Raw genomic sequence first — 14,239 nt, forward strand, 5'->3', positions numbered from 1 at the left:
ATATATATATATATATATTTTTTTTTCTTCAATCCTCCCAGCCTCCCTAAGAGATAGAACAATGACCACTCCCTACCTCCCAGAAGAGGCTAGAAAACTGAAGGCATTTGCCCAAGGTCACTTAGCTGATTCATTGTGGAGCTGATAGTCAAACCAGGTCTGTCTGACTCCAAAACCTGGACCTTCAGCTTCTATGTGTCTCTGTTCTAGGCCTGCCAAGTAGCTCAGTGAAGGGTAATACAGTTACTATTAATGTTCTAACCATTAGATTCATCCAACAGTGGAATAGGCTTCATCTCCAGAAGTGCGCAGAAGCTGAGTTGCCCCTAGGGCCGGGCTGGGGCTCACTTGGGAGAGTGTGGTGCTGATAACAGCAAGGCCACGGGTTCGGATCCCTATATAGGGATGGCCAGTTAGCTCACTTGGGAGAGCCTGGTTCTGACAACACCAAGTCAAGGGTTAAGATCCCCTTACCAGTCATCTTTTAGAAAAAAAAAAAAGAAGCTAAGTTGCCCCCAGCAGGGGTGTTATATGGGGCAGGAGGTTGGTCTCCATCACTGAGCCCGAAACCAGCCTGGCTGAATTAGAGTCTTGGGCTGGTGCCTGGGTCTGGGTTTCTGTCAAGCCCACAGGAGACCTGGACACACAGTCAAGTGTGGGCACCACTGTCTCAGCTGTCATGGGAGGGCCCAGCTCTTAGATTCCATTCGTCCCCAGTGGGAACTAGAAGATCAGGCCAGACTTGTAACTGCTCCACTCTTGTTCCTGCTGCATGTTTTACTTGCTGCTTTTCCCATTGGTGTTCATCAACTGTGTGTGTTCAGCTCCTGACATTTTCATATTCTAGTTATAATTCAGCTTTCACTGGCCGTGGAGTGGTTTGGTAGAAAGAATTTACCTCCTATCCCCACTATACACGCATGCTCGGGAAAGAGCTGTAGGGTCTGGGGCAAGTCAAGTCATTTCTCAGTCTCAGTTTCATCATCTGTAAATGAAGAGCTAAGCCAAATGATTTACAGTCACTCCACCTTCAGGATTCTTCTGTACTTGGGGGAACATGCCCTGATGGAGTGGTGCATGTTTGTGAGGTGCTGTGGCACTTGAGACCCAATGGGATGAGTCCCAGGCATCAGAAATCAGGCTGTGCTGCCCAGGCTCTGAGCACCTGCCTGCCATCAGGTCCTGCTCGACAGCAGGGAGGGGTCTGGGCTACTGCATCTGGCTTTTGGAAGTACAGTGACAGAGATGACCTGCTGTCCTCCCTGGAGTCCTAAGGTAGCAAGGGGAGCCAGCCAGATACAGGAGACCTTTCTGGCAACCTCTGGGGACTTCTTGTTTTATTTATTAGCTGCCATCCTCCCTCTTCTTCCCCAGGAAAAGGGCTGACCCTGTGCTGTGCAGCTGGCATGGGGAAGCGGGCATCCATCAAGCCCACTCTTTGTCCCTGTCAAACTTCATCTCATTTAACCCCTGCAGTCTCCTGCACTGCGAGGTAAAGACCAAGAGTTCATACAGCAGGAGCATTCAAATTTTTCAAAATCACAGCAACTTCATGGGGATAAAAAGATGGTAGGCCTTAATTGCTTAATGATAATAAGCATTATTGACTTGGCTTGATTACCAGTGACAAAAGCACTGGGCAGAGTGGTCTCATTTAATCCTTACAGCAATCCCTGCAGGTAGGAGTTATGTCCCCCTTTAACAGATGGGAACACTGAGGCTTAGGATGGTGAGGTGATCCACCCACATTCACGAAGGTGGTTAGTAGCCAGAGAGAACCCCAACTGCCCATCTCCCAAGCCAACGTGTGAGTTGCCAGATTGCAGAGAGAGGCCACAGTGTGTTTTTACTAATAATTATCTGTAATCTAGGTTGCCAGCACACACGTGTAATCAAGTTTTGCTCTAGCGCTGCTAACACTGGAAACGTTCATGTTCAGGCCAGGACTCCAGTTGCACTTGGATACAAACATGTCACTACATGGTGAAGACGAGAATATAGTCACTACAAGAGAGGAATGGGCTGTATTTTAAAAAGGAATCATATGAACTTAAGAAGTACCGTTAACTTCCCAAACACCTAATGTTTAACTCCACTTGTGAAGTACAGTATTCTTTCCAAACCAGCCTCAGAAAAGGGGCTGCTTTGGGCCGGCCCGTGGCTCACTCGGGAGAGTGCGGTGCTGATAACACCAAGGCCGCGGGTTGTACGGTACAGCAGCTGATAGTCAAACCAGGTCTGTCTGACTCCAAAACCTGGACCTTCAGCTTCTATGTGTCTCTGTTCTAGGCCTGCCAAGTAGCTCAGTGAAGGGTAATACAGTTACTATTAATGTTCTAACCATTAGATTCATCCAACAGTGGAATAGGCTTCATCTCCAGAAGTGCGCAGAAGCTGAGTTGCCCCTAGGGCCGGGCTGGGGCTCACTTGGGAGAGTGTGGTGCTGATAACAGCAAGGCCACGGGTTCGGATCCCGGTTAAGATCCCCTTACCGGTCATCTTTTAAAAAAAAAAAAGAAAAGGGGTTGCTTGTTGTGTGGCAGATTAACACCCTAGAGTCAGACCCTGAGGATTGGGGGGTTCTGTTTGTAGATCACATAGGCCATTTCCCCCCAGGAAATGGGTGGGGAGATAGCTGGTCAGTGCCTGACCCTTGGATGCCACCCTTTCCCTTGCCTGGCCTGATCTGGCGGGGGGCGCTGGGCCGGAGGCACATACCAGAGAGTGTATAAAGGCCTGCTCTCCCTGAGCACGCCCAGGCGGCCACTTGGTGAATGTGTGCGCTGTGTGCAGTACAGTGAAAGTGTGCTCTCTCTCTGCACTCACGTGTGCCCCTTGTCCATAGCCACTGCTGCCCGGGCACGGAGGCCTCTGCTAGATCTGCTTCTCTTGGCTGCATTTCCATCTCTCCCATTGCCGCGGAGGTCCTGGGCGCTCACTGGGCTTGGCTGTGGCATCCAGCCCCTGGTCCTCCAGCAGTTTTCCTCACTGTTCGCTTCAGTGACTGGTTTTGTCCCTTCTGGACACCCACCTCTGCCCACCTGCTTTCTTCCTCCCTCCCTTCCTTCCCGTTCAGTGAGGTTTGTTCACAGGCAGATTATGGTCCTCTGTGCCCCATTTGCAGGACTTTCTTCCAGGCAGCTCCATCCTCCCACTGCTCCCCATGTCTGATGTGCCTCTCCCCTCTCCAGCTCCTCCTGCTTTTCCTGAACTGCCTGTTCACTTCATTCACTCAGTTATTGAGACCTGTGGCATGCCAGACACTGGGTCTGTCCCTGGGATCAGGAAGATGACCTGGAGGTGGACCCAGCCGCAGGCACACAAACAAGATCATTGCAGAGAACTGCAGTTGCTCTGGGCTGGGCGCCATCCTAGAGGCAAGAACATGGCTCCCAGAGGAAGGTGAGCCACTCTGCCTTGCTTCTTCAGCCCTGCCCAGGACCATCTGGGACCCAACAAGCCCCAGGAGGGGATGCAGTTTAGGAAGCCTGGCCTGTCACTTAGCAACCGGCTCCACCCCTTTCCCTCCCTGAACCTGAAGCTGGGGCCCAAGGGAATGAATGGGAAGGAAAGGCCCACAGGCCATGAAGAGGCCGCAGAATCTCAGGGTGTAGGAGGCCCCAGCTGGGCAGAGCTTGGCCAGCACTTTCCCTTCAAAGGTTACCCAGGCTGTGAGGGTCATCCTGGGCTAAGTCTGACTATAAATACCATGCTTCCTGAAGGGATTACCTGGGCTCCGCTTCTCCTGGCTGTACCCTCCCCAGCTGGGCTGATCCTTCTTCTGAGGCCTGCTGTTCTTTTTTTTTTTTTTAAAGATGACTGTGGTAAGGGGATCTTAACCCTTGACTTGGTGTTGTCAGCACCACGCTCACCCAGTGAGCTAACCGGCCATCCCTATGTGCGACCCGAGCCCGTGGCATTGCTGTTATCAGCACCACACTCTCCCGAGTGAGCCACGGGCCGGCCCTCCTGCTGTTCTTCCTGACCTCTTATCCCCTCTGCCAGCTGGGACACTCGAGCCCACCTGCATTCCAGCTGTGACTACTAGGGTGGGAGGCGGAAGGAGAGAGATTTGAGTCTGCATCCTGGCCAAAGGGCCCCTACAGTTCAGGCTGATGGGGCAGGGAGGCTTCCATTCCTGCCTATTTCTATTCCTCTCCTGTCTGGAGCGTTATCCCTTATACCAACCAGAGCAAGCCCAGAGTTGTCACATAATCAATACTTCTTGGGAGGACACTGTTGGTCCCATCCCTAGAGCAAGGGCCTGGGGATGGAGCTTGGTAACCAAGTGTGGAAATAGCTTGGGGTTGCCGCAGGTATAAATAGGGCCGTCTCCTGGCTTGGGTGGACTGACTGTCTTGGGAAATCTCTGCTCCCTTTGGCTGTTCTCAGAGTTGGTGTCACATCCCAGTGGCTCAGTTATGCCAGTCCCCAAAGGCACAATAAGGATCTCTTGGGGTCTGAGATCACTAAGTGAAGGGACTGCCTGATTCTCACCCTGAAGACCTCTGCCTGCTTCTCTCTGCCTGCCCTCTGCTGCTGTCAGTTATAATTCCTCCACCCCTCCCCACCTCATTCACTGTGTATTTGTCAATTCCATGCTCAACCCAGCAGATACCTGTTGAGAGCCTGCATGGGCCAGGCACGATGCAGGCCCTGAGGTATTCAGAGGGAAGGAGCCAGGGTCACACACACACGCACGTGCACACACGCACACATTCAAGCCCACACTCACACACTCATAGACGCACACCAGCTCTAGGCAAATTGGAAAGGACCTTCAGTGTTCGTGTTCTCTCCCACTCTTCTTTCAGTGCCCTCCCTTGGGGGTGGTATCGCCAGACACCATTCATTATCAAGGCCAAACCACAGTGTCCACCATCATTATCCTCCTCCAGCCCAGACGTGGTGCCCTCTTGCTGTCTTCCCTCTCTAATCGGCCTTCAGCAGCAACTTTGGAGACCGCGTTTTGAACTTATTTATGTTAAGGTGTGGTTGAATGTGCCATTTTCATTTCTGCTTGCTGCAATTACAAATAGTTTCTTTTTAATTTTTTTATGGCAAAAACACTATTTTAATTTACCTTTGAATATTTACAACAATATACAGGGAAATAGAGTAAGCTTTTATTTTATTTATTTATTATTTTTTTTTTTTAAAGATGACCGGTAAGGGGATCTTAACCCTTGACTTGGTGTTGTCAGCACCACGCTCAGCCAGTGAGTGAACCGGCCATCCCTATATGGGATCCGAACCCGGGGCCTTGGTGTTATCAGCACTGCACTCTCCCGAGTGAGCCACGGGCCGGCCCTAGAGTAAGCTTTTAGAGAAAATAGATCATCACTGTGAATATAGTGTCCATATTCTGATTTCTTTTGAGAACAAAGATGCCTTTTTAAAATGCTGGAATGTGTTGTTTCTGTCTTGTATCTAGATCTCGTCTTCTACACAACAAATGAAAATACCCTGCATAACAAACTTTTGAATTTTAAAATCTAAATCTTGACTCCAGTATTCCTGACCTGTCTCCTATCACATGAAAGAAATAAACTTGTAAATAGGTTCTTAAATCAGAATCCCAGCCCAGCCCCTGTGAGTCTGATAGTGGGTCTGAGGTGGACCCTGTGAATCTGCCTTCTTAACCAGCACCCCAGGAGATCCTAATACAGGAGGTGTTCTGGACAACTCTTTGAGATCCCCGCTTTTGCCTGTGTGCTTAGGCACATATGTTCTCTGCACAGAAACCTATGATTTCTTTGGGTATTCTGCCCTATTGCCTCTCCATGCAGGTTATATACCTTAATTACAGATGATCTTTTATTGTTTTTTAAATGTCCCTTTAATCAATTTCATTAAGGACAGGGACCATTTGTTACTGTCTTTGACCTGAAGCTTATCTAGGACAGGTGGAGACCTAAGTAGAAGCCACTTAGATGCTCCTGCTGCTGAAACCAGTAGAGCCTGCCCCTGGCCCTGGACGAAGCCACCAAGAACTGTCTGCAACTGAAACCCTAGAGGCCGAGGGCTTTGGCCTTCCCAGGTTACCACCACCCTCAAATTCCCTCACTTGGCTCCCCAAACTCTTCCTCCTTTTCATGCCTGCTCCACAGAACTCCATGTCTCCTCTTTCCCTATTAACAACTTTCATTGTATTTATTATTCTTATTACTAAAGTAATAAATTCTTATTGTAGAAAACTTGGAAGATATAAACTGCCCCCCTACCCCCCCACAAAGAAATAATTGATAATTGCCAATCACATATAACCACTATTAACGTTTTGGGCTTTCCAGTCTTTTTAGTACATGTGATTAACATACTACTTTTTAGAAGCTGCAGCACAGAGCACTTGCTGTTCTGGACTTTTTTTCACTGTACTGTGGACATTTTCCCGTGTTACTCAGCATTTTTCCATGCTGTCACAGAATGGCTCCCACCAATGCTTTGTATGGATTTTATTTAGCCTTTCTTCTGGTGGTGTGCATTTACATTGTTTCTAGCTTTACCCTGTTAAAACGGTGCTGAGTTAAACAGCTTTGTAGATAAGTCTCTGCTGCATGCTTGTATTTTCTTAGAATAAATTCTTAGAAAACAAATAGTTGAGCCAAACGTGTGTAAATTTTTCAGTACCATACAAAATGTCTTCCAGGAAGTTTGTACCTAAACTATAAAATATCTTTTTTTAAAGTAAGTGAAATTAAAATGTTCACCATCAATTTGCTTATATGCTTAGACGAAAAGCTTCCTTTTCTGTTTTTGTATTTATCTATGTCTAAGATTGTAAACACCTGTGTGCAGGGTTCCACATGTTTGGGCATGTCTCATACATGCCCCGCTTTGGACCTGGAGAACTTCCTTGGATATTTCTGCTGCGTTTGACCCACTGATGCAGCAAGTCGACACCGGCCCCTAGGTGCTGTGGCTGCCCTCTGCTGGCTCAGAAGTGCAATGACAGCCAGGAAGGAAATAGGCTCCTGCTGCTGTTCTTTGCTTTACATTAGCTCTGCCTGCCCCCTGCCCACCACCATTACATTCTAATATTTTCAGCCAAAAAGGCCCTGCATGGAGGGTGAGGATTTTTTAAACCATCATGTCCTCAGTCTCTGCAGATGCTGTTAATACTTGGAGATGCTCACTCACAGTGGCGAGAAGTGTGTAAATAACAGGAAAGCTAGCTGCTGTCTGTGTGGAGGTGGAGGTAACCCTGACGGCTGTGTCAAGAGGAACTTGAGAGGGTGCATGGCCTCCTGAGGTGATGACTTTGAAAGGGCCCACCATGGGGCTGTGTTTATTTTAAGAGCAGTCCTTTAGTCCTCGAGAGAGTGAGATGCATGTACGTAGTTACAGCTCAGGTGTCCTTGGGGTCACAGCTCAGCAACCTCAGTTGTTGGGAACAGAGCCAACAGGTGAACATTTTTAAATGCCCTGAAGCCTACTCTCTTTCTTCTATAAGAAGCCTCTGTCTTAGCCAATGCTGACAACATGGTTGTGTCCTTTTTTAACCTTCAGCTAAGGGTGGTCCCTTAGCTGGACCTGAGCTCTACCCATGCTAGGAGCAGCAGATAGACTAAGAAGTGACATCTGGCAAAGGGGAAGGTGGCAGGAAAACTATAGAAATCAGCTCAAGAAGTTAAAAAGCCACTGAAGTTAAAAAAGTCATAGAGTGGAGGGGCAGAAGTCCCACACTGGAGGGGCCCCTGAGGGTGTCAGTGCATGACTGTGACTCCTGATGGATCAAAGCTCTTATCAGGGATCCATCAGTGCTAAGGAATCAAAGAGAAAAGGAGTCCAGAAATCATGAAGCAGAGCTATTTCCCTGGTCAAGGCAAAAACACCTCCAGGCCAAACTTCACAAAAAGTCACATGGACAAAATTTTAATTTTCTATTTCTTCAGTGCTTCCTTTCTGCCTTTGATATTCAAGCCTTTGATTGATGTGGGGTTTTTTTTTTTTTTTTCATGGCTGGGTGTGAGGTAGGGATTCTGTTTCACGTTTTTCTATATAGAGAACCTGTAGTCCCAACACCACTCCCACCCCTTCACCCCCCCATCAGCAATGCTCTTTCTTGCTTTAAGCAAGTTTCTGTATATGCCTGGGTCTATTTCTGGACTGTCTATTCTGTTGGCTCATTTGTCTGTCCCTGTTCCAGTACTGTGCTGACAATAGCTTGATAATTAGTATTAATAATGGCAGTGAAGTTCTCCCACCTTGTTTCTCTTTAGGAGTATCTTTGTTCTTTTACATAAATTTTATAATCAGCTTGCCAGGTTCCTTGGAGGAAAAAACTTCCACTTAGGAATTTTATTGGAATTACATTAAATTTATAGATTAGGGGAGAATGGACATCTTTATGATTTCTTTGAATATAGCTTCATCCCCATTCTTCCTATTGTATCTTTCTAGAAATTCTGATTAAAAATGTTAGACCACCTGAATTTCAATTATTATATTTTTCATTTCTAAAAGTCCTATATGATTCTTTTAAAATCTGCTTGGTCATTCTTTATAATCTCTTATTCCTTATTTATATTTTTAAGGCTTTCTTATTTCTTAAACTCAGTGTTTCATAATCTGTGTCTGATAAATCCCATTCCAAAGTCTCTGGATGTCTGATTCTTCTGTCTGCTGATTTTGCTGGGCTCATATTGCCTTATTTCCTTGCATCTTGTGTTTTTTAATTATGACCTTATTATTTATTTTCCTTGGAACTTTATCTTGAGAATTCTTTGAGGCTTAGTTTGAAGTTGTTTTCCTCCGAAGACAATTTGCATTTCCTTCTGCCAACCCAGGAACACTTTAAATTAAACGTTCAGCTTTAGGATTTCTGCCCACGCAGGTAGCTGTGAATTCAGACAGCAAAACCACAGGATTCAGCCAGATCTGAGGTGGAGCCCTCACTCTGTCACTTACTGTGTGACCTCAGGCAAGTCATTTAATCTGTCCTGCCATCTGTGAAATACCGATAATAATACCTACCACCTAAGGCTATTGCAAGGATGAAATGGGATAATGTATATAAATAAAGTGCTTACATGGGATTCTTTCACACAGTTAGTGGTCGGGGAATGCCATTCTCTTCCCCTGAGCTGCCTGGTGCCAGCCCCAGCTTTAGTTCTGCCTCTCACTTGTAGGATCTGAGTTACAGTGGAAGCAGAGTGTTTTAGACCTCCCTCCTGTCAATCACTCTGCCTTCAGCTTTGAGATGACTGAGTCTGCACCAGTCTTTTTTTTTTTTTTTTTGTCTTTTGTCTTTTTCCGTGTCCGGCAACGGATCGCAACCCTCAGTGTTGCCCCTGTACCGCACCGGGGACCGGCAATGGGATTGCAACCCTTGGTGTCGCTCCCGCGCCTCGCTCAGCCAGTGAGCGGGAACCGGTCTGTATGTGGGATCCGAACCCTCGGGCGGGAGCGCCGCTGCGCTTCCCAAGCGGCGCACTATCTAGTGCGCCACCGGGCCGGCCCTGCACCAGTCTTTAAGAAACACCTCTGCCCTCAGTCTTGACTGTGGTCTGGAGTTGTATTAGAGGTCACTTGGAGCTGCGTAACAAAAAATAAAATGACATTTGACAGATTTGTTTAAATATTTTTTGTTACTATATATGGTAGAACATTAGTGACAAGACATTAACATTGTTTATAATTTTTAATCATATGGGAAATTGATGGTAATATAAATGTGAAATAAACAGAAAGTTGTATATTAGCATGAAAAGATCTTAAGTCCTTTCTGGATCAAGGGATATAAAGAAATTAATAATGTGAACTCAGGCTGGCCAGTTAGCTCAGTTGATTAGAATGTGGTATTGTAACACCAAGGTCAAGGGTTCGGATCCCTGAACTGGCCAACTGCCAAAAATAAAAAAAATAGAAATAATATGAACTCAACTATATTGAGAAAAATGGCAGAAAGGAAGCTGGAATGAAACATGGTTAGGAGTTAACAGTGGTTACTTCTGAATAGTGGAATTCTGAGTAATTTTTTCCCCAATGGCAGCATGGTACAGACAGCTAATAGAGGGTGAGCTTGGGAGTCAGAGTCTTGTGTTAAGTTGGTGCCTGTGTGGTCTCAGACAAATGACAAACTCTTTGGGTCTTAGTTTCCCCATCTGTTGGGTTGTTTTGAGGCTCAAATGGATAACGAGCCTCAAGTGCCTAGCCTGTGATCTGGCACAAGTCGGCTCCATAAAGTCGTGGCAGTTATCATTTTCACACATCTACATTCTTTCCAGATTTTTTTTATACTGAATATGTACTACTTTATAATCAAAGAGTAGAGTTAAAACAACAAAAACAAAGGCAGTGGATGCTCTGCTGATAGTTATTTTTTGCCCCTAGGTTGGGTATGTGGAGTTTCCAGACTCCTCCGTTCTATTGAGAAAGGGCCCCAGAGACCTAAATACTCAGGAGCTGGTGGCAGGGTGCAGCACAGGCCAGGGCCTGACCCAGGGTGGTGAGGGGCAGGGGAGGGGCAGCATGCAGCTCGAATGGCTTTAGGACACTGAGCCTCTCCCTCTTCCCTGCACAGGACGCAATGAGCCCCTGAAGAAGGAGCGGCTCAAGTGGAAGAGTGACTACCCCATGACCGATGGGCAGCTGCGGAGCAAACGGGATGAGTTCTGGGACACCGCACCAGCTTTTGAGGGCCGCAAGGAGATCTGGGATGCCCTCAAGGCTGCCGCCTACGCTGCTGAGGCTAACGACCACGAGCTGGCTCAGGCCATCCTGGATGGAGCCAGCATCACCCTGCCTCACGGTGCGTGGGCAGGGCAGGCCCTCATCCCCGCTGGAGCTGGGGGGTTGCTAGTACATTGCGGGGGTGGAGGAAAGCTGGTGGCCAGCTATGTGTCAAGAGTTTCCACCCAAGCTGGGGGTGGGGGTGGATGGGTGGGGGTGGGTGGAGCTATTCACTTGTTCATTCAAGTAACGCTTACTGAGCAAGGACCGGGCCGTGAGGTCGCAAAGAAGGAGATGCAGTCCGTGCTTGCCTAATGAGGGAACGGAAGACACCAACAAATCTGCAGTGCAGTGTGATGAATGCAAGCTAAGACTTGCTCAAGGGGCTTGCTCAGGGTGGTCCCAGAACGTCTGAGGTTCTGACCTTCTGTGGGTTATCATGTGCTGGGCACTGAACTAGTACCTTCCACTCATTATCTCACTAAAGTTCATAGCAGCCTTATGGGGCCATGTAAAGCAGAGGGTAACAGGAATTCTGGAGTCTCAGACCTCGGTTTTAACTCAAATGTTTCCCTTTCCTAGCTGTGTGACCTTGAGCAAGGCGCTTCTTGAATTTAGAGCCTGAGGGCCTTCCCTCTGTAAAGGGGAGATGATTGTTAGGATTCAACAAGTTACACCTAACATCGGTTAGTCTAGTCCCAGCACTTAGTAGGTGTTCAGGACACAGTAAATACATTTCTGTGTGCACTACATTATACCATTAAGGAAATGGAGGCCTATGAAGAGCAGGGCCTGTGCTGTTTCGTTCATCCTGTGACCCCAGCACCCGGCACATGTGCTCGGGAAAGAGTTACTGAATGAAGAAATGAAAAGTCACATAATGTGCCAGTGCTGAGTGAGCCAGGATGCCGGCCCGGGGAGACCTGGCTGCAGTGTGGCCATGGTAGGTGTGTTAGTCTGTCTGAGCTGCCATAACAATACCACAGACTGGGTGCCTTAAACAACAGAGATTTGATTCTCACACTTCTGGAGGCTGGGAAGTCCAAGGTCACGGTGCTGGCTGCTGCCTTGCTGTGTTCTCCCTGACATGACGGGACGAGAGAGAGGAGAGAGAGAGAGAGAGAGAATGCACACGTGCACACACACGTGCTCTCTGGTGTCCCTTCTTATAAGGACTGCAATCCTATCAGATAATAACCCCACCCTTATGACCTTATTTATCTTTAATTACTTCCAAATAGGCCCCTTCTCCAAATACAGTCACACTAGGGATTCAGGTTTCAATATATGAGTGTTTGGGGACATAGATATTCAGTCCATGACAGCAGGTCCCCAGGCCAACTCTGACGGCCTTGCTCTCCCCCAGGCACCCTCTGCGAATGCTATGATGAGCTGGGCAACCGCTACCAGCTACCCATCTACTGCCTGTCGCCGCCTGTGAACCTGCTGCTGGAGCACATGGAGGAGGAGAGCCTGGAGCCCCCCGAGCCCACCCCTAGCGTGCGCCGTGAGTTTCCACTGAAGGTGCGCCTCTCCACAGGCAAGGACGTGAGGCTCAGCGCCAGCCTGCCCGACACAGTGGGCCAGCTCAAGCGGCAGCTGCATGCCCAGGAGGGCATTGAGCCGTCCTGGCAGCGATGGTTCTTCTCTGGGAAGCTGCTCACAGACCGCACACGGCTCCAGGAAACCAAGATCCAGAAAGATTTTGTCATCCAGGTCATCATCAACCAGCCCCCACCACCCCAGGACTGACGGGCCCACGGATGCCTGGGAAGAGAGTCCATGGAGGGCCTCTGCAGGGCAGAGAGGCCCCCTGGAGTGCTAGGCCCCCACCCAGCTGCTGCCTTTGAGTGCTGTTTCTTTCATCAGGGGCACTTCCCTGGTGTATGGCTGCTGGGTGGGCCATGAAGTACCCTGCCTCCTGGGGCACTGTGGGCCTCCAGTGCCCAGCACCCAGGAAGCAGTGCTGCCACACACAGGCCTTGCCAACCATGTCAGAGAAAAGGCCTCTCTCCCACAGCAGGTTCAAGCCATGAAGGCCAGCCCAGAGGTCTCTGGAGCCCAGATCTGTCATCTGGTGCTGCCAGCTGTGCTCACTCCGGTTTTCTGCTCAGGGTCTGAAGCAGCTGCTGTCCCCTCCTTTGCCCCACCCCCTGGCTCTGCCCTGGGCACAGTGCCAGTCCCCTGGAGGGGAGGGAGATACCAGTGAGCCCCAGGGCTCAGGAAGCCTGAGGCAGGCCTCTGCCTCTCCCTGCCTCCAGCACAATTGGCAGAGATGAGAGACATGTGGCCGACAGCTGGGCATTGTGGCAGGGGTCTGCACAGAGCCATCTTCTGGCTGTGTAACCCAAGTGGTGGGGGGTTTACAGCCTGGTCATGGCCCCCACAGCAGGTCCCTGTGTACAGACATATCTGCCTATTTATCAATAAAGCCTTTTGCTCCTTCTCTCTTGCCTGGCATTTGACTCCCGGAGCTAGTTCTGGTGTGGGAGCAGGTAGGTGCATGGCCTTCCCAGCTGCTCTGGGCACAGCAGAGCAGACAGCAGAGCAAGCCTTGCACTGCCAGTCTTCTGGGCCCTGATATGTTCTCATGGGTCCTCGGGAAAAGCCACTTAACCTCTGAACCCGGTTTGCTTTTTTTTAAAGTGGTGATGGAGCTGCCTGCCCTGCTTCCTCCATCAGTTGCTGGGAGGATTAAATGGGGAAACATGTGAAAGTGCTTTGAAAGCGAAGGCAGCACCTCAGGAAGGTGGCATTAGTTGCTGCTGGTCTGCTCCCGCAGCAGGAGGGGCCACCTTTTGGCTCCAGCCCCACAGGCCGGGCCCTCACAACTGAAGTGTGTGGAAATCCTGGAGACGCGGTGCCCGTGGTGATGTTAAAGCAAAATCTCTGACAAATTTAGATGATGAGCATTTGTCAGAGGTTTGTGTCAGCTTGCCAGCAAGGGAGCCAGAGAGAAAAAGGAACCGGTTCCTCATGCTTCTTTAGGGGAATGTGTGCATATTTGCAGAGAGAGGGATCTTAGATAAGGTTGTTTAGCTAAGGGCAGGCCATGTGAGTGTCACAGAAACATGGAGCTGGGGCATCTGCGGTTTATCAGCAGGTTAAACCTTTGTTGTCATGACCCAGGGCTCGATCCTGCAAGTCCCAGGTGTGGAACTGAAAAAGTGAAGGTCTGCTTTCTCTCCAGGTGGGAGTATGTTTCTTCCTCAGTGAGCATGGCTGGCCTTTGGTCAGGGTAGCCTGGTGCTGTCTGGGCCTGATAGGGAAACCCCAGGAGGGAAGAATGATCAGGCGTAGCTGATGTTCCTCTCACCTGGGCGTGGCACCGCACTCTGGCTTCCTGAGACCCCTCTCTTGAAGCAAGAAGTCCTGCAGAGGCCCACTGAGGACTTACCCTGAGGGGCTGAGGGAGGAGACAGATAGATAAGGTTTGTCCATGACTAATGGACACACTGTCCAACTTAGTGATGCTTTGCTGGGGGGCACTGTGGGACCCCAGAGAGACAGAGGCTTGCACAAGCTACCAATCAGATAGGGAAGCAGCTGCCCTTAACTCCCACCA

The 14,239-nt window shown here is 49.0% G+C and overlaps 1 protein-coding gene across 1 annotated transcript in view; it reads left to right on the top strand.

Annotated features, from left to right (window-relative positions):
* The window catches only part of UBTD1 (ubiquitin domain containing 1), a 55,704-nt gene extending 42,584 nt beyond the window's left edge, over positions 1 to 13,120 (top strand). The window contains exons 2-3 of the mRNA XM_008573226.1: positions 10,526 to 10,753; positions 12,041 to 13,120. Of these exons, the coding sequence (XP_008571448.1) occupies positions 10,526 to 10,753; positions 12,041 to 12,426 (614 nt within the window). The 3' untranslated portion in view covers positions 12,427 to 13,120. The remainder of the gene's footprint in view (positions 1 to 10,525; positions 10,754 to 12,040) is intronic.
* The last annotated feature ends 1,119 nt before the right edge of the window (positions 13,121 to 14,239 follow it).

The sequence above is a fragment of the Galeopterus variegatus genome, unplaced genomic scaffold, assembly GCF_000696425.1.
Source record: "Galeopterus variegatus unplaced genomic scaffold, G_variegatus-3.0.2 Scaffold891, whole genome shotgun sequence".
NCBI lineage: Eukaryota > Metazoa > Chordata > Mammalia > Dermoptera > Cynocephalidae > Galeopterus > Galeopterus variegatus.